This window comes from Lepidochelys olivacea (genome assembly GCF_965140295.1).
Source record: "Lepidochelys olivacea isolate rLepOli2 genome assembly, chromosome: 16".
NCBI lineage: Eukaryota > Metazoa > Chordata > Testudines > Cheloniidae > Lepidochelys > Lepidochelys olivacea.
Window position 1 is genome coordinate 22572858 of NC_140426.1, and position 19512 is coordinate 22592369.

Genomic DNA, 19512 nt, shown 5'->3' on the forward strand with positions numbered 1-19512 from the left:
TGGCCTTTATATAACTTTGTGCCCGTGGCTGCCAACAACAGAGGTCAATACTGTACTTACTGGCTGTTGGATGAGCTATTGTTTCTTTCCTGAATACTTAGTTTTATGTCTTTCAAATAAGAACAAAAATGAAAATAAATATCTGAAGCAATTCTCTGTAGCCGTGCTGTTTCATGCCTCAGACGCTGGTTTGTGGCCAAGACGCTGTCAGTAGGTTTGTCAGTTTTATATTTACTGTATGTCATACACCATACTGCTGTTTCTTGCTTTCTGAACAACTGAAAAGCATTTGGAGCATTACAACTACATACGAAGGTGGACTTTGCCCACAATCCCCTTCTAAAACAGCGGTTTATAAGTGGACACATAATTTTCCCTTTGATGCCATAACATTTTCAGGACCATTACAAAAATAAAATATTTTGTTTTTACATTAGTCTTGTAACCAATTCTAAAGAAACAGAAAATTAAACATTTGATCTTAGAATTTCATCAGCTGTAGCTAAATATCTACAAGAGATATTTTTTACAACTCGTTAGAATGTTTACCATAAATTTACACCATAGAAATTTGTAAGATTTTAATTTGTAAAAGTGTCATTCTTTTTTAAAATACATGTATATATTAAACAAAATGAAGCATTGTCAAAGTACCACAGAACACAGTTAAGGTTTTTGGTATTATAATAAATCATGCATATTCTATATGTGTTGGTTTGGGGTTTTTTTATGTTAAGCATTATCATTAGTATATTATATTTATAATTTTTGCCAACCTAACTTACTGTTCTGCTACTCAGCTGGGTTAGCCTTAACACGTTGCCTTTTAGCACCCTTAAAATGTGATCTTTCATTTGGACGCGATCACTCAAACAAATACAGTACATCTTTTTTCAGCGTGTGCCGTGAATTCCTGTGCAATTAATTGATCGATCATTCTGAAAACGTACAGTATAATAATCCCTTACTTTATGACCGCACACCCACAAATTTGCATGCAGCAGTAAATAACCCCTAGTACTAAGCGCCTGATTTGTGATGGCTGTTTGGCACTTCCAACTAGATTTTAACATTAAAAACATGCATGGCTACAGGAAGTGCACTTTGTTGCACTGTCCCCACGTAAACTATATATTACTTCTCTCTACTTATAGAATCACTTCCTATTTACACACCTCATCAGCCCAGGGAACCAGGCAAATGAAAAGGAGTGCTCATCTTGCATGTACAATAAGCAGAATATACACAGGTAATATGCCTAGGCTTGGAAGGATTCAGTTTTTATCGGTAAATGTCAGTAAACATCAATTTCAGACAAAACCATATTTCCATCGGTGGTAACAGAAATGTACAGATCGGCAAAAGAAGAAAAGTGCTGCTTGAGAACTTACTACAGTTTGATTTAAGTAGATTTACTTTATCCATAGTGATAGGATATTAATAACTTGTATTTTAACAGCAGCAAAGATTTAACTTTTTGAATCTGAATGTCTACTGTCGTTAAATGATTGTCTGCTCCCTTAGTTGCCTGCAACTGTGAACATTTAAATCAGTAAAAACTTTAAACAATGCTTAAAAACAAACATGGATATTTACCATCAAAATTATTTAAAAAAAAAATCAAATTCTGCCAAGCCTAAGAACAACTAGCAAGGCAGACTGAGTCGAGAGTCTATAGAGTTGACCTGTAACGACTTTTACAAATAGATATTTCTGTGTCTAATTATGGCTTTGTTTCACTATAACCTGAGTAAAAAATAGAGATTGGGAACCCTCCAGAAGTTTGTAATTTAGACTTGGTTTAACATATTCACAGTTTAGAGGATTATCAAAACTATCTGAATCTCTTAAGTCTGCAAAATGACTTGTAAATCTCAAGAGAACAGGTGTGCTTGTGAGACTTCTGTTACTTCCCCTCAGATATCCTGCAAGAACATATTTCTCATGATACTTTGACACTTCTCGTCCCAGTGGGAAATAAATGGGAAGAAGAAAAACCTTTTTCACCCAAACATTTCAAAACTTCAAAAATAGTTATTTTTGAGTTTAGGTCTACAAATGGCTGAAGGTTCAGGGCTGCTTCCTTCACTTGCTGTAGATCCTACAGACCTTTCCTTCTAACTCTGAAAATTAACTCTCTTCACCATTGCGTGGATGAACAATTGAAATCTGAAAACAACCAGAATGTACCCATGGGCGCATATCTAGATACTCCAATGAACGTGTAACCCCCTTCATTGCCCAGCATTAGCCACATCGTGTGTTTATTTGTAGGCTTGTTTTTCTCCAGAGACACACAACATTGTACTGAGGGAACTTCAACCGGGAGATGAAGTTTACTTTCTTCCCTGTGTCTGGGAAACACAAGGCTTGCAACATATTAAACATTGCTGTGTGATTTCCATACACAAGTCTGTCTCATTCCAATTTTGATATGACAATTTAATTGAATTAAGAAACTGTATTAAAAGCTTTTTTGATTGGCAGCACTAACTACACAAAACCTAGTCCAGGTTTTAAAGTTTTCCTACATGAAGCCTATTGATCTGCCTCTTTCTTTTCTATTTTAAGCCTCAACAATCTTTGCAAAGGTGGGAAGATTTCATTTTTAGAAGGAAGGGCTTAAAAACACTTAAGTGCATGGACTACACCCCACGACTGAGGTGTGTGGCTGGAGAGAAAGAAAGCAGTGGTGCTGCCTAGTACAAGCAACTCTAACCACCAGGACCCAGAGATGGGTAAAGTGTAGAGAGAATGCATAACCCAGCAAACATTCCTTCCCACCAGCATGCTCCAGGGAGGGGTGCAGTATGCACACTGGAATTGAGGATGATATAAAATTGGCACTTTAACGTTTCGCATGCCAGAATATATCTTTCCTTGATATCTGCTCATGTCTACAAGCTTTGGTGCGCTCTGCCCTGTGGCAGTAGTCTGAAAAACTGGGCTGAAAAAGCCTTTTTCTTCATTGGCATGTTTCTAGGCCACACCAATGAGAGAGAGTGAGTTTGAACTACAGTGCTTGTTCCCATGATATTAAATTTCAGGGTCAGGAAGGCATTTAAGCAGGGACCTCCAGCCAAAGCTTGCTTTTCCTTTTGTAATGTATTATTTAATATGTGTCAATAGCCACTTGAGAATAGCCTTACAGGCTGAGTGTCTCTACAACGGAAGCTTAGGTGCCATTGGAACACCTAGATGAAATGGTTTACTGACAATAATACAAAATTATCACAGAGTCAGGAGTGGAAGGCAGAGCTGGAGGAATTGTCTCATCCGTAAGGGAAAAATAGGTTTCTATATTGGTTACCCCATGATTGCAAATGCCCGATATTAGGATTTTTCAGGAAATGAATCATAGGTTAACACTTTACTGATGATTCTGGACTTTGGACACAGATATTGCTGGTTTTGCAGAATTCTCTAAGCACTAAATTGTATTTTTACTGGCTGTTTAAAACTGCAATTTTAAACAACACAAACAACTTCTATTGTGTGTGTGTCAGTGGGAACGACTGGCAGATGTTTGTGAAAATAAACAAAGCTGCTGCATCCATTCATCTTTCAATCCCTGGTCAACCAATCAGTGATGTCCAGTGGAACTTCATGACATTGTCATTGTGCTTTACAGGATTTTCACAAAAATCCCTTATGTTTTAATATACTAATTTAAAAGTATATAAAGTCAACATCTTTGTTAGTCACTTGGCATTCAAATAAACCATTTACACATCAACAGTTTAAAGTGTGCAAAAATAGGTGAAAAATACATTGTTCTGCTATAGAAAGTTCTTTACCATTTAGTCAATGCAGTGTTAATAGGAGTTGGCCAGATGGTGCTATACTGACTAGTACTGTAAGGTTATTCTGTACATTCACATCTTTACTGTAGGCAAAAGCTACTTCTACATATAGTTTTACCCGGTTATAAAAGAACTTTGTCTCTGAGGCTCATAACAAAGGTGTTAACATTTTTGGTACCTCAAACGTTGAGGTAGCCTGAACAAAGTCTACTACCGTCAAAGGTTGAGCTTGCAGTTAATCAGTAAATGAGTTAAGGGGAATGACTGGAAAGACCCTTCTCAAACTTAAGATGATTTTGCTGTTAAGAAGTTGCTATTTAAAATAGGGGAGAGATTTTTAGATAAGAGACTTGTCCCCTAATAAGAGCAAAGACCACAATGAGCATAGAAACAGCATAGACAATAAGCGACGGTCTAGCCACAGCAAGACTAAATTCATACTCGTTGCATTATGGCCTTCACAAGACTAAGCTTCAGCGTTATTCAAAAGTGCTCTCGAGCTGCGGCAAAGGAGCATTTAATGCAATTTATGGGGAAACCAAAGGGGAGAGGAGGGAGGTATGTGGATGCGTGTACTGAGGTGGCATTAACCATCTTTGCATCTCCCCTGGGTGAATCTCCCAGCATCCAGGCTAGTTTCTGGGTCAGTTAGAGCAGTTTTAGGGGGAAAACGAAGAACCCGAGAGGTGAATAGCCCGCTTTGCTGAAGCCTCAGCAGCACAGCTGGCCTGGGCTTCCATGGCTGCTGCAAGTGGCCTGCACCATTAAAAATCAGGCCACGTTTACTGAGGTGTCTGAATATGGACATAGGAGACTGACTCTCGGCCCCTAGTCTGCATAAACTCTGTTTTTTTTAATCTTCCTTTTTAAAATTACTAAAGGGCAAGAGCTGGGCTGGGTGTTTGCTCCAGCACTTATTCCATTTTAGTGCTGGGAGAAAGACCACCAGCTACCTTCTGTGTTCCCTGGGCCAGCAGAGGCTGAGCTGTCATCTGTCCAGTTCCCCCGGTGCTAGCCACAGACAAGGTGCAGGTGGCTGCTGGTGTTTTTATGCACCACGTCCTGTAGCCCCTGCAGTGAGAGGGGTTAGACGATGTGGTGCTTAAAACAGCTGTAGCTGCCAGGAGCCATTGTTATGGGGCCATGCCCACTGCTGGGAAATGTTGAGCAGAAACAAGGCAGATTGCAGGCACCTCACCAGACTTCACCTGATGGAGAAATGAGGTCCCAGCTTGGCTCTGGCCAGAATTGAGGGTGCGGGGGGCAGAGTGTCATACTACACAGGGGTACTAAGGGGGCAATAAAAGAAGGGTGTAGGGGGGATGTTGAATTTCAGCAGCATCTTTCAATTGGGCCTCTGTGACTATAGCAGTTGGACACTTAGTGAAGGGCAAGATTTGGTGATACTGTAAAAGGAATTAAAATGAATTTACCAAATTGTCTGTGACCAGTTACAGGGTGGAGGGTTGCAAATGTCCAGTTCTGGACTGGACCGCCCTGTTGATAAGGGACCTCCTGGCCGCCGCAGCGAGCGGCTCTGCATGGCTTCCAGAAGTGGCTGGCATGTCTCTCCAGCTCCTAAGTTCAGGGGCAGCCGGGGGGGCTCTATGCGCTGCCCCCCCGCCCCGAGCGTCCGCTCCACAGCTCTTGATGCCAGGGAACCGTGGCCAATGGGAGCTGCAGGGGCAGCACGCAGAGGTCCCCGGCCCGCTATGCGCCTAGGAGCCAGAGGGACGTCACTGCTTCTGGGAGACTCCTGCTATAAGCGCCGCCTAGCACATGCACCCTGAACCCCCCACAATACCCTGCCTCAGCCCTGAGCCCCCTCCTGCACCCAAAATCCCTCCCAGTGCCCAAACCCTCTGCTCCAGCCCTGAACCCCCTCCTGCATGTCCTGGAGCCCCCAGATTTTCTCTTAGGGCCTAGTCCTGTAATGACATGAGCTCACTGGCATAACCTACCTACATGTGTTACTGTTTGTAGACTTGGCCTCTCAGTTATGAAATGAGGCCTATTGACTAAATTGTGGACCAGAGTTGCAAAGAGACTTGGCCGTTGCCTGTCGAGCACTGCGAGGGTCACTTTTAAGCACCTAGGGAAAAAAAATCACTGGGCATCACAAAGGCTGGTTCGAAGCCTTGGCACTCTAGTACAATGACAGGGAAGAGAGAGGCACCTAGAGTGGAGTCCACAAAAGCAGGCACGCTGAGCAGGCGGTTAGTCAATGGAAGAGGGCAATGAGAAGAGTGCCCTAGACCTGCACCCCTCTCAAGGAGGTCAGTGCCTAAATCTGGGTTGCAACGACGTGTCTAGCGCTGCTGGGAAGCCACAGGTGCGAACCCCCTCCTCCAGGCAGAGATGCTGCTACCCCCCAGATTTAGCCCAGTGATTCGTGCCCTCATCCAGGCTGTGGGAGACCCACATTCCCCAGGGTTAATTCCCCCCCTCTGCTTGGTAGGGAGAAAGGATTTGAACATGGATTTTCCACCTGCCTGGGGAGTGTTCTACCCCCTGAGCTATGGGACACGCTCATGTGGGTTTCCCACCATCTAGCTTGTTAAAGCCTGGTTCACTTGGGATTAAATAAGCATTGGCCCACTGAGCACGCGTGCTTGAGATGCGGGCCTCCCCGCTGAGTGGTGGGAGATCCAAGATCCAGTTCCCTTCCACCAATGACACTAAATAGTTATCCAGCATGGAAGAGCTGCAACCAAAGAGAGAGCTAAAGACACCCCTCTCCCCCCCCCCCACCAATCCCATAGCTCAGTGTCAGAACACACCCCACTCCAAGCCTTGCGCCCCCATCAAGCTGAGGCGGGGATTGAAGCTGTGGGGTCTCCCAGCTTAGATGCGTGTGCTAAGCAATAACGTGGGGGCCAGCAGCACTATGTCCTGTGGCCAGGGAGCCACTCTCCTGGATGCCCTCTGAGCACCTACTAGCTTGGGCGCGGCCCGTGAGCTGAGGGAATGGCTCGCTTCCCCTGGTTTGTGAATAGCGCTGGGGCACAGGCAGCCAGGCCCCCCAGAGTAAGGCAACAGCACCCATGCCCCGAGGCAGAATATTAGGCATGCAGGGTCTTCTACGGTGAAAATTTAGGCACCGAGTGGGTTGAGGCACCAGCTGAGCAGGAGTTTTGTGAGGGCCCAGGGTCACTCTTAGCGCCTACAATGGCAGTTAGTTCGTGGCCTATGGCCTTTTGTCACCAACTGCTTAGGAAAAGCTAGAGTAAAGCATTGTAGCTCAGCCCTAGCACTAATTCCATGGGCCTGCAGTGTTAATTGGCGACAGTGATAGTGACACCCCCCGCCCCACCCCCGGTGTGGCTTTAATGAAGTATTTAGAAGAGAGGTGCTGGCCACATTCGATCCAGCTGGCACTAAAGCTGTACTTATCTTCTAGCTAGGTAAGAGACTCTTCAGTTATCCTAAGCTGTGTGTTAATACAGCAGCCTTGTTTGTAAAACTGCATCTTGCCCCCAGGATACTTTAATCCTCAGCTATGTATGGCTAGACTAGGACGGTTGCCAGTTTATATAATAGTACCTGCCAGACAGAGTTGGTATTTAATATGCAGCGAAGTGGCAAAGTCCCAGGGTGGGTGCGAGCCTGAGGGCCCAGCAGCACTAGCCTGTTGAACCAGGGTTTCCATGTAGCTATGAACACAGATAAATGGCACAGGGATGGTCCTCCCTTGGCCGTTTATGAGACTTTAAAAGAAACAGTGGATTTGGCACAGCCTTTTGACAGAATGATAAATGTCCTTTGTAATGACTGTGGCATGAAGCCCAGTGCCTAAGGCCAAATCACATACTTCCAGCAGGCCTGTAGCTTAAGGGGTTTCTTGCCCCACCTCAGCAGCTTGCTGGAGCTTCCAAGGGCATGATTTGCTACCGTATCAGAACTGGATATGGCTAATCAAGTGAGTGGTGGCTCAATCACCTCTCTCCCTTCCCCATCTCTCTCTTTCCCCATAATGGAAAACAAGGCAGCAAACGCTGAAGAACATTCGGTAGCCTGCAGTGGGACGGATACCATTGAAAACATAAATAAAAAGGCTGCATGATCATTTTCTCTCTTGCCCTGACACTTCCCTGTCCCACTGGGTACAATGTGCCCTGCAGTGTTTAGGGGTGTTTTTCAGCCCAATCCGTCTCCTCAATCAGGTTTCAGTTGTAGGCGCTGCTCACTTCGGACACCTCTGCCAGTACCGACGAAGCCTGCTTCACTAGTTGCGGTATATATTCTTTTAAAAAAAGTTAAAAACAAATAACTGTATGAATCTTCGAGCCTTTTATTTGGCCAGCTGTCCTTTAACTCCGAGGTTTGAGTAGCTTCCTTTCTAAGCAGCTTGAATCCAGGTTGGGAATGACATTTCCTTAGTGCAGTGCGGAGGAATCTGCCAGGGCATTGGAACCCACTGACAATTAATGTTTACTGGACTTTGTCTTTTAAGTAGTCCACCTGGAATCCATTTTTGTCCCCAAGAAATTCATCCCTTTGGGTAAAGTTTATAGTGAATTCCCTTACAATTCCATGCATTAGCAATATGAGAAGACGACCTGGTCAGTGGCAAGGTTGTTTAGAGCTGCGTTTCATCTCTTGTTTCAGGATTGCATGGTCCAGGGTCCAGCTTGTTACTGCAGCTGCTTTTTCGACTGTGGGAGTCATTGGATACATGCGCTAGAGGGTCAGATCGTATTAAATACCTAGGAGACACACAGAACAAGTCCATTAGGGTTACCTGTACGTGGCAGGCACCTAGCTCACGCGTGACTATCATTTCCAGGCACACAGGCTTTCTTGGGGCAAGCTACACAGGACACTCTGCCCTCAGTTACTCCCACATTAACTCTGTTCCCATCAGTGGAGTTACTCCAGATTTACACCAGTATAAATGAGCAGATGTGACGCAGCGCATCTTCAGGGCAGACTGTGTGTATATCTTGCTACACAATTACAAGTACGATCATGGGAGGGGGGTATAATAGGTTCAGCCTTCCCTGGCGCAGCTGCCGCTGACCAGCCGCTGGACACCTGGGCTGTGGTGGAGGCCCTGCTCTGCCCCTTCCCTGAGGCTCCCGCTGCCTCCCGCTGCCTGGTAAGTCTTCCTCCAGTCTACCTCCCCCCAAGCGAGAGGTTCCCGCCGCTCACCACATCCCTCCTCCACGGCAGGGTCCCCAGAGCACGTGAATGACCTGGGTCAGCTAAAATCTCAGCAATATAGCTATTCAGATGACATTTAGCAATTTTCTCCCACAGTTTTACATTGCACTACGAACACTCTGTGTTAAGGTCATACATACACTATATCACTGAGTTCCAGGCGTGTGTCCGGCGGCGGATTAATCAGGACATAGGATAATGTGTTCTGATGGTCATTCATTTCATCTGCAAGGGGTGAAAAATGGAGTCATTATGCACGTGGCTGGAGTGATCACTGGTAACTCTTGGCTGGATTAGACAGGGACCATTTTTTAAATCTCACATGCACCTGAAAATGGGGAACCATAAGGGCTATTGGACATTTCCCAAGTCTTCCCAATGCATTACAATTACAGAAGCAGATGTGCTGAAGAATGTGTGTGAAATGGTGCGCTAAAATCACACTTCCAGCGTGTCTGCCAGGTTAGCCCTATGACAAGTCCTGCTACAACAGTGCTTGGTGGCTCATCTCTCTTTTTGGCTTGGTTTACTTTACCCACTACCAGGCCTTCTTGGTTCATCCAAGCCTGTCTCTAGCTATCCCAATGAAAGCAGCACTTCAAACAATATGTGCAAGACGGGCTCAACCCAGTTTGCTTTTGTACCTGGGTGCCTCCCACCAGACGAGCCAAAGCCTCACTAACATGAAAAACAGCACCACAAAAGCAGGTGGGGACAAACAGGATTGTGAGGCGCATCTTGCCTTTGGAGTCTATAATGCATTAGTGTGAAAAAAGCATTTGAACTTCAGCTTGTGGTAGCATGTTTTAAAGGAGGAGAGCAGGTTCCCTCCCCCTCTGCATAGACCAGGAGACAGGGGGCTGTAAGGTAGCCAGGCGGAATGGCAAGGCTGGTTTACAAGCAGTGCGCCCTGCGACCACTAACTCCTCAGAGCACCAGTTCTCTCTCTGGCGAATAAGAGCCCCCATCCCTAAAGCCAGGATTTAGCTCATAATTTGTGAGCACCCTAATCTGATAGCTGAAGGGCTCCCCTTCTGATCCTGCTCCTGGAATGGGCTGGGTCATGGACCACAGCTGAGCAGTCACTTACTGGCATGGCTGCATTTGAGCTGGGAAGGGGGGGTCATTCCCAATTCACTTAGATGTACCCACGCTAGCTCTGCTTGACCTAGCATGCTAAAAATAGCAGGGTAGCACAAAGGGCCGGTTGTGAGAGCTGCTCAAGTATGTACCTGCCTGGACCATATTCAGCCTGCTAGTCCAAGCTGCCAACCATGCAGACCTGAAAACAAAGAGCTGTGTTTCTCAAACGCTTGGTTCTTTCACCAACAGAAGTTGGTCCAATAAAAGATATTACCTCACCCATTTTCTCTCTTATAGAGTTTCCTGACAACCGCACACCCAGCCTGTCTGGGGCCTCCTTTTCCCCAGGATCCTATGGTCACACTCCAGAGCATGCTGTCCCTCACACACTCCACACAACCCCTACCATCGGTGATCCTTACGCCAAAGCCTCTTGTCTGTCCCCATGAATGAAACAAACATCTTCCAAGACTATAGGTGTTCACCAGAGCAAGGCCCTACGCTTGCCTCATTCGTTCCCCTGGACATTGGGGCTGGCTCCTGTACTTTCAACCATCACTTTTTCAAAGCGCCAGGCTGCTTGAGCACTTGCGAGCAACTGAAACCACTTGATGGCAGCCACCCAGCCCAGGTATTTCAGTGCTGGACAATTTTTAGTGTCTATCTCAGACCATAAGGCATCACTAAGAAAAGTAAAGAACTGGCTATGATGAAGTGGGAATGTTCTTAATGTTTTCTCTGAATACTGTGTGGGTGCCTCAGTTTCCCCTATGCAGTTCTTAAGTATCTAAGTGGTGGGATAAGGGTGTGTGATTGTTGCAGAGTCCTAGAGGGCCAGTGTGATGCTGTCTGCACAGAGAATGGCTGACACCCTGTCTCCTGGCAACTGATGGCCTGGGCCCCTCCTCTGCAAAGGTGCCAACTGAAGGTGTTGGAGAACAAAGAGATCAGGTGGAAAGAGACAAAGGCCAGAGGAGGGGCGGGAAAGTTTCAGTTTGGAGCTGGCTGGGAAAATGGGGGGCAGGGAGGCCAGAGCCCCATCTGGGCCTTCCTCCAAGACCGAGAGGTCCTGTTCTCTGTACCTACAAGCTCTGTGTTAGACCATGTTCCTGTTGTCTAATAAACCTTCTGTTTTACTGGCTGGCTGAGAGTCACGTCTGACTGCGGAGGTGGGGGGCAGGACCCACTGGCTTCCCCAGGAGCCTCGCCTGGGCGGACTCGCTGTGGGAAGCGCAAGGTGGGGCAGGGGATGCTGAATGCTCCAAGGTCAGACCCAGGAAGGTCGAAGCTGTGTGAGCTTCTTGCCCTGGAGACAGTCTGCTCACAGAGAGGAGGCTCCCCCAGGGTCCTGCCTGGCTTCCTAGGGAGTATTTCCAGAGCAGCGCCCGGGGACTCCGTGACACGGGTCTTACCTTGTTTTAATGCAAAAGGAAAAGTAACGTTACTCTTAGTGCACTCTGTGCATCTCACGCACTCCAAAACGCTCTCCAATGCAACTATAATACCCCTCGGCTGTAGGATTTTTACCACATTCTCAGGTTTCCCCTGTTTGTTATTTTAATCCAGTGGCAGGATTTATTTACATGATTATTTTTTTATTCTACCCAAAGAAAACTCATTGTCCTTTTAGAGCATATGGGACTGTAGCAAAGTTAGGTCCTTAATGATGACAGAATTCAGTAGCAAGGCTTTGAGTTACTAGCAAGTTCATCAGGAAATATTCATAGCCATCAACACATGCATATCATAAATTATCTTGTAAAACATAATACTCCATAGAACTAGCCTCATCGATGCTGACAGCAAGATAAGTGCGTGGGTATATTTATTTGCATGGTCTATTTACATCATGTTCATGTTGCACAGCGTAAATATCAGTGTTCTAAATGGTAGCTCCGGCTTGTTTTTAAAGTAACTGAGCAACAAGATCTTGAGTGAAACGAATGCAAGTACATCTCTTCAGCACTCAAGAAAATTATGCTCATAAACGTGTAGCTCCATATGCGTAAATGGGTTTGGGGGCTGTCAAACAACTAACATTTGTCACACAGTCACTGACAAGATGCGTGACGTACAGGGTGGAAAAAGGGATGACAAGTTAATAGAGAGGGAAGTCAAGGGCAGAGTAATGACAGAGACAGTCACATGAAATCACTATAAGGCTTTTCACTGGCCCTTCATCTCTAATATTAGTCTGAAATACTCCATCAGCACAGAAAACCATCTACTGTGCTTATTAGACTTTTGCACAATTTTTGAAATCGTAGTCAAGGTTTTATCTTAGAGAGAATGTTCACTGGTGCCACAGTCTTCTTGGATTGCAATAGCAGACCTTGCCTAGACAGAAGTTATCTCATGCATTTGTTTTCTTCACTTTACTCTTTCTTCTTCTATGCCTGAATCTCCCTACCACCACCCCAGTCTTTTCAATTCTTGTTACATCTCCCTTGGTTTTGATTATTACAATATAATTGATTGTTCCTTTAAAATGTGTTCTCCAGTGGGACTCCAGAAAATACTTTATAAACCAGTTTTTCAGGAAACAGGCCAAGACTTCTATGAGAGCAAGTCAAACAAAATATGAAATAGATTTGCCTGAGCAAAACGGCCAAATGCATGTGCAAAGATGCATGACCACAACGGACAGCAGATGTTTGATTTACAGGGCAGATGTGCCACCTGAATTTACGCACACATAAATACGCTCACAGCAGCTTGTGCACATCTGGTCAGCACAGAAGCATTGCTCAGAATTGCATGTACAAATAGTACGCAATTGTCCTCTCCTGGGATGCTGGGCAAAGTGATGTTGCAGAGTCGGCACCATTGATGCCCTGTGTATGGATGTAATGATAGACTTTCCAGTTACCAATAATCATTGCATCAGTGGCCTCCAGATGGGTACGTGTGTACAGCCCATGGCGCTTGAGGCTAATGGAAATCAGCTAAGCCATAACATTCATGCATTCTCTGCTACTGTGCAGAGCTTTGTGAAAACGAATATCTAGAACAGAGATTGATCTATAAACTGGTTGTAATGACTACACAGGCTAGCTATTCCTATGGCATCACTAATAGCTTGTTTTAAAGACCCTAAGCCACGTAAACACTATGCTGTGCTACAGGCAAAGAGGTCCTTTCACTCCCTCTGCATGAGAGATGGAGACATTGAAACCTCAGCGGTTGAAGGGTTTAATGACGCCCCGCACTGTAGTCCTCCTTCCTGAACCTTCTCATTCATCCCCCCATTCAGAAACAGACCCACGCAACCTGCCTGCCACCCCATCTCCTTCAGGGCTGTCAAGGTCTCCTTACAATGAAAATCCAGGAGCATGTTGGAGCTCCACGTTTCTGCTGGATCTGGGGCTGTGTTGTCTTTTTAACACCTCATACTCCAGGCAATTTGGGAGAAACAACCAGCCTTGAAAATGGCTACAATAGCCACCAGGAGCAGAAAACGGTTGTGCTTTTATTTCCACAGCTTGTGAACAGAGGAGTCTCTGAGGACCCAAAGACAGTTGAGATCTGGACAAAGGGTATTACTTAAAATGGGAGTCTAACACAGGGCCCCATCAGTGGTCCCCCTATTAGTCCCCTCTCTGCCCCTAGGCACACAGACAGCAATAGCCAGGAGCAACTTTCTTTCATCTTCAGCTGGCCAAGAGCCAGCATCCATTCCTCTCAGGTGCATCACAGCTACCTATGCCTCTTAGTTCCAGGGTGGAGCAAAACACCTTGGCTAAGATTAACCTGGAAGGCCACACCTTCAGCTAGCGCACTACACACGGCCACGATGCATAATACAAGTGGGCACCTTTTCAATAGCAGGTCACGCTGTAGTTTCACTGTCTACATTGGCTGCCAATTCACTTTTGCATGGATGAATTCCTGTAAAGCCCTAAGTAACCTACCCTAGTCTGGTCTCCAGCTCTCTGCTCCCCTCTGCCTCAGCATGTCTCCGCTCAGAAGTAACTCTTCAGCTATCTGTCCTGAGGGCAGAGTCAGTGAATGCCAAAGCGCATTCTCAGGAGCAGGTCCCCACCTCTGGGATTCAATTCCACATCATTCCCTCTTTGGGTTTCCCACTAATTGCTGGCCTTGGGGTCTGCTGACTATCTCCATGGTGATGAAGGAAGACGGATCAGTTGCTATGGAGGACTGTGAATCATGCACTCCTTTTTGGGAAGGAACCATTTGTTTGGTACCATTCTAACCTATTTCCAGAATACCACAGCGCTGAGCAACTGATCAATATTTATAGTGTCAGACAGTTTGGTTTTAGCTGATCACATCCAAATGCTTAGCCTTACAGTGAAACGGGAGCAGAAGCATAGTAATGCCATGAGAGCAGGGCGAGAGACATTTAAAACTTCTTACAGCTTGGTCATTACGAATGCACAGTTTGCCATATGACTGGGGAAGGAATGGGCATACCTTTGGTTGAGGCAGGTTCTCCTGCTCCATGGAAGCCGTTTTTCCTAGCAAAACCATGCATTAGACCAAAACACTACTAACCCACCAAGTATATTGCCATATCGTCTTCTCTGGATCAGAGACTCTGTTGTGCTCATCTTGCAGATATATGCTCGCTAGAACAATTTAGAGAGTGTCCAGATATAAACTTGGTCTTCTGACTAAAAACCTATAAGCTTGTAGATAAATATGGAATTCAGATTGGCTGAAGAGCCAAAAAATAATATTAGCATTAACAAATTTTCTGTAGGTATATTTTTAATTTCTCCTGGCTTATCAGGTTATAAGTTGAATTCATAATGCTCTGACCATCGAGGAAGCTACACCTTTACGGGGTAATAAATCAAAGGAGCTTCAGGCAAAAAAATGTCACTGAGACATGGATTAACAAATATGGATGGACTAGCTGGCAATATACTGTAACTGAGTGGGACTTCCATGAAACCACATTTGGGGCCATTTCTCTAAAGAAGCACACAATTTATAGGGAAATGCCAACTTTTCACCTTAAGTGTTGCCTAACGAAGGCCTGAAATTCAAATAGGTAAATTTTTTTTGCTCATCTTTGGGTTTGATTTAAAAGGGCCTTGGCAAAGGATTGATACATAAAGATTTGCTTTATATTTTGTTTTGCTGTAGCCATCAAAATCATATGAACTTTGATGACTGTAATCTGTAGTTAAAATCCCTTCCCACAGGTACCTCTCCTTAAATGCTTAAGCTTCTTTCAGCATGGCCTGTTTTCTACAAAGCTACACAGCATGGGCATGCTTCAGTCAGGAACTGAGTTACTGTTTAACCCAGTATGAAATTCAGCTCCCACTGAGAGATTTGAGTCAGGGGGTAATTGCAAATAAATCCCGTTGGGCTGGAATAAGACTGTCCTCTTGGAGACTAAACAAGGTGCTCAGATGACTAGGTAAAATGTGGGTGCTAACAGAATTTGGTCCTTGCTCCTTTGAGTCAAGTCAAGCATCCACAGATGACTTGGGGCTAACCGTTACGAACACCTGAATGGTTTTGGTTACACTTTGAGCTTCTCCTAGGGGAGTTTTGAAATAAAATAGCAACAAAACCTAGTAGAAAACAGTTCTTAAAAGAAATGATATAAGGCTATTAAATTTTGATCCTGGTACACATATTTTAAAAGAAGATAATGAAATATTTGCATTTCTATAGTGCCGTTCATTGGACGGCCCCAAAGTGCTTTGTAAACTGTCTCAGACTCAATCTTTCTGGCATCTGGAGAAGCGTACAAGTCTGGGGGCTAGTTAAATCCAACACTGAGGCCCATATTCCATAGCTTCAAGTGAGGTCGCAGTTTATCCCCAACCTGTTTTATTCTGCCAAGGGAAAAAAAAAATCTGGGTCCCAAATTCCCAATGGTTTCAACAGACATAAATCGAGTTGCAGTGGCTCACTTTGGAAGGAGGGCTTTTTAAAGAGGCAATTAACAGCTGTAATTTCCTTGAACATTTTCAACAAACAGCAAACAGTCACTGAATTTTGTCTCTCTGTGAGTTTATTGGATCTTCCATTTGTGGTGCAGATAAGAATGGTCCTTTTCCAATCCTCTCCCACAAATAAGTGCTAAAAAAAGACTCAAAATCCGTCTAAGGTGAAAACTGGCAAGAGGGTGTGGGTTAGACTTAATTGGCATGATCTTGTTATGCTGGGTGCAGTGAGTCAAGCTGGACTCCCAGCGAAAAAGAATTACCTTGCAAATATCCAAGGTTTACCCGATTCATCACATCACTGGCTGTTAAATTTGCTACATCCTCTACAGAACATACAGAGAAAAGGTACAGACATAAACAAAAAGAGAAAGAGAAAGAGAGAGAGAGAGAGAGAGAGAGAGAGAGAGAGATCAGCAAGCAGTGATTTGGCAAGTATTAGAGATGAGCTCCTGAGCTTTCATGAAAAAATGGGAAAAAAAAAAATAAAGGAAAGGGAAAAGAAGGCAGATCAATGCATTCTGTCTGTGAGGTCATGGATATTCAAACACCAACAGGTGACATGCTGTGATAATGTATTCAGAGCACTGTACCAAACACGACTGGTCCACTGACACATCACTGGGTCCAAAGGAGCCTTCGACTTCACAACATGTCAGCAGCACATTTCCGCCTCCTCCTCCTTTGTTCCTCTCCAGGTCTTCTAAACATCTAATTTAACAGCTCCCCACTCTCCTCAAGCCTGGAAATGTAGCATTCCAGCTGAACAAGACGGAGAGTCCAGCGGGGCCTAGGTGTTGCAGAGAGCTCTAAACATGGACCCATCCTGCAAACCATGTACGCTGCAGTATCTATATAGTCTAGGATAAGCAGGGTATCAAACTTCAGAAGTTAGCTCTAGTCCCCACCATCCAAAATATCACATCCAATTATTTGGATTTCATTTACACTCTGGGGTGCAGCATCCCACCTTGAGCTGTTATGAGTCTAATGGCTCCCACTGTGTGAGGATCTAGTTTCCCTTCCAGTTTACAAGTATTCACCCACCTGGACATTTGGCTGCACTTCAGAATGAATCTCCAGCGAATGCTAGAGGGTTGTGCAAGCCCATAGGAGCAAGCTGTAGAAATTCACAAGTTCGTAAAAACCCTAGACCTAAGAAAAGGCAGATGTACAAGTGACAACTACCTTCAGTCACTCTGACCTGTGTGACCAGCTCTTGGATAGCCTGTATTTCAAAGTCATTCTGGCCTTTGGTAACTTTACTGGAACAATCTTTCCATTAGGACATATAACTTTCCTGCTTGTCTAATATTAAAAGAAAACATGTTCTCTTGGTTCTCTTATTCTACTACTTGACACACTCTCTTGCTTCCCCTCAGATAATATCCCAGGGCATTATTATACTAAATCCATGTCAGTAAATCTGGATCTGCCTTGAAGGCTCCAGAGCTTACAATGGCCAACAACTGGTGATCATCTACCACAGTAATTCTTTGAGCATTTGCATGTGAAGAGGGGTGGAAACGCCAACATCTATGCTGCAGACTTTGAGCCCTGGCTGAGGGAGGGCTGCTAGTTCAACAGAACAAGCAGCAGAAAGTCTTGGGATATTAACTGTGGGGGAACAGCAGATTGAGAAGAATGTAATGAGGCAATCCTTCAAACCTATCATGCTAAAATGGGAATCTTTGCATTGATTTCATTGGATATTGGATTAGATTCTTCATTATCCGTCTCTCTGCCGCTCTTTAAGGAAACAAACTTGCTGGAGAATGGACGTCGCTCCTAGTTCTAATTCTGGGCTGTCGAGGCTCAGTGATGATCCATAGTGCTGGCATGTTGCCAGTGAGATACTAACTTGGACATCGTTAATCTCTCTTACTGCAAACTCTCCACTCACATACCTCTGTTTCCCATAGACACAATGGCACACAAGCAGATATCCTGCTGTGAGATCTTGTACGCAAGTAAACCAATTGGCAAGGGGATGCCTGCTCCAGTAGACTCTAAATTCAGGTATGGTAGCACTTTGAGTGACAAGGCGTGAAGATGACGACACTGCTGTCTCTGTAGCCACTTGGTTGTTCAACACAATGTCACTACACAGTCACGCAGATGTAGCGGTTTGTCTCCGTGTTTCTCGTAGCACTCTGATTCAGACGATCATAATAATAATATTGTTTGTGCTTGGTGATCACTCAGACTTTACTCTGTAAGGCTCTGACTCTACCAATGATTTCAGCGACGCTCTGCACACAGGCTCAGAATGTGCCAAGTTACAGGACTGGAGCCTAAAGAGCCATCCCCTCTCCTCTTCTTGATTTGATTAGCTACCATGGAAGTGAAATGAACTCATTGTGCCATTGGAACATTGTCCAAAAGCAGGGAGCAGAAGGAGAGAAGGGAGAAATGCTCCACAATTCCACATCCAACCGTAGAACTTCCCAGCTCGTGAAGGGTCCCTCAGAACAATACCTTCTACCTTAACTAGGCTTGTGGAAGTGGCTGGTGCATTGGGCAAATCTTTGTTTCCCTTCAAAGCCCCCACCCCAATTTTTTAAAATTTATTTTTAAGTTCTTTTCCCTCTCTTCCACATGTCTGAAAAGTTGCAATGATGCAAACAACAGAGACCAGAAATCTAAAATCCCTCCCGAAATGTATTGCCAGGCTCACGCCAGCTCCACAATCCCACTGTGCACAACGGTCCTGGCCCAAAGGCTCCAGTTACCCGCTCTTGGTTTGCATTATTTTGTATGAGACTGGAGCTATCTCCTGAAGGGTAGAAGCTTTTGTAGCATGGAGGCAAACAGGCTGTAGCACAGGATGGCTTAAAAGAAAAACAAACAAGCAAACAAGCACGCCATGGGCTAAAGATTTCATCATAACCAAGGGACAGATTATTGTCCAAAAATGGTGAGACACGCTTTTGGGTTAACTGCCAATTAAAATACTTTAGAAGAAATAATCATTGCACTGAGAGATTCTTACATTATGCCATAGTGTTATATCATACAGTACTTGCTTTACTGAGAGTTATGAGATAATTAAAGAATTATTAAGTTATACACACATTGAAGTGAACCACTCAGCTCTATAGCTACAGAAAAAAAATTCTAGGAGAGAATTTGCTGAAGGATTAAAAAAATATAATGATGGGATATTGCGCCAGCCTGAGCTCTTTTCTTCCCTGCTTTGCTAAGGGGATAGAATTCTTAGACAATAGCATTAGCAACTATTACAAATGGATATTTTGGCCAGCTTGATGATAGAGTGGGGGCCAATATTTTCAACCTTTCCTTAGCCAGTCATCAATTTTACAGGCACAAATAATAAATGAGTGAAATTTTGCACTTGTAATTTAGGTCATTTAGACATTTATTTCCCTTGTTATACCTGGTATTTAGATATTTATTGCACCTGCAAATAATTACAGATGTGCGCACAGCTATTTGTGACTGCTGAAATAAAGACCAGTGTCTGAAAACAAGTCCCTTTCCGTCTCAGTGCTGTGGGATTTATAAGGCAAGAGGAC

The 19512-nt window shown here is 44.6% G+C and overlaps 1 protein-coding gene across 1 annotated transcript in view; it reads right to left on the reverse strand.

The window, feature by feature from the left end:
* Window positions 1-6576: 6576 nt before the first annotated feature.
* The window catches only part of KCNT1 (potassium sodium-activated channel subfamily T member 1), a 168899-nt gene continuing 155963 nt past the window's right edge, over window positions 6577-19512 (reverse strand). The window contains exons 29-31 of the mRNA XM_084649953.1: window positions 16240-16302; window positions 9107-9191; window positions 6577-8509 (exon numbers count right to left, since the gene is read on the reverse strand). Of these exons, the coding sequence (XP_084506079.1) occupies window positions 8383-8509; window positions 9107-9191; window positions 16240-16302 (275 nt within the window). The 3' untranslated portion in view covers window positions 6577-8382. The remainder of the gene's footprint in view (window positions 8510-9106; window positions 9192-16239; window positions 16303-19512) is intronic.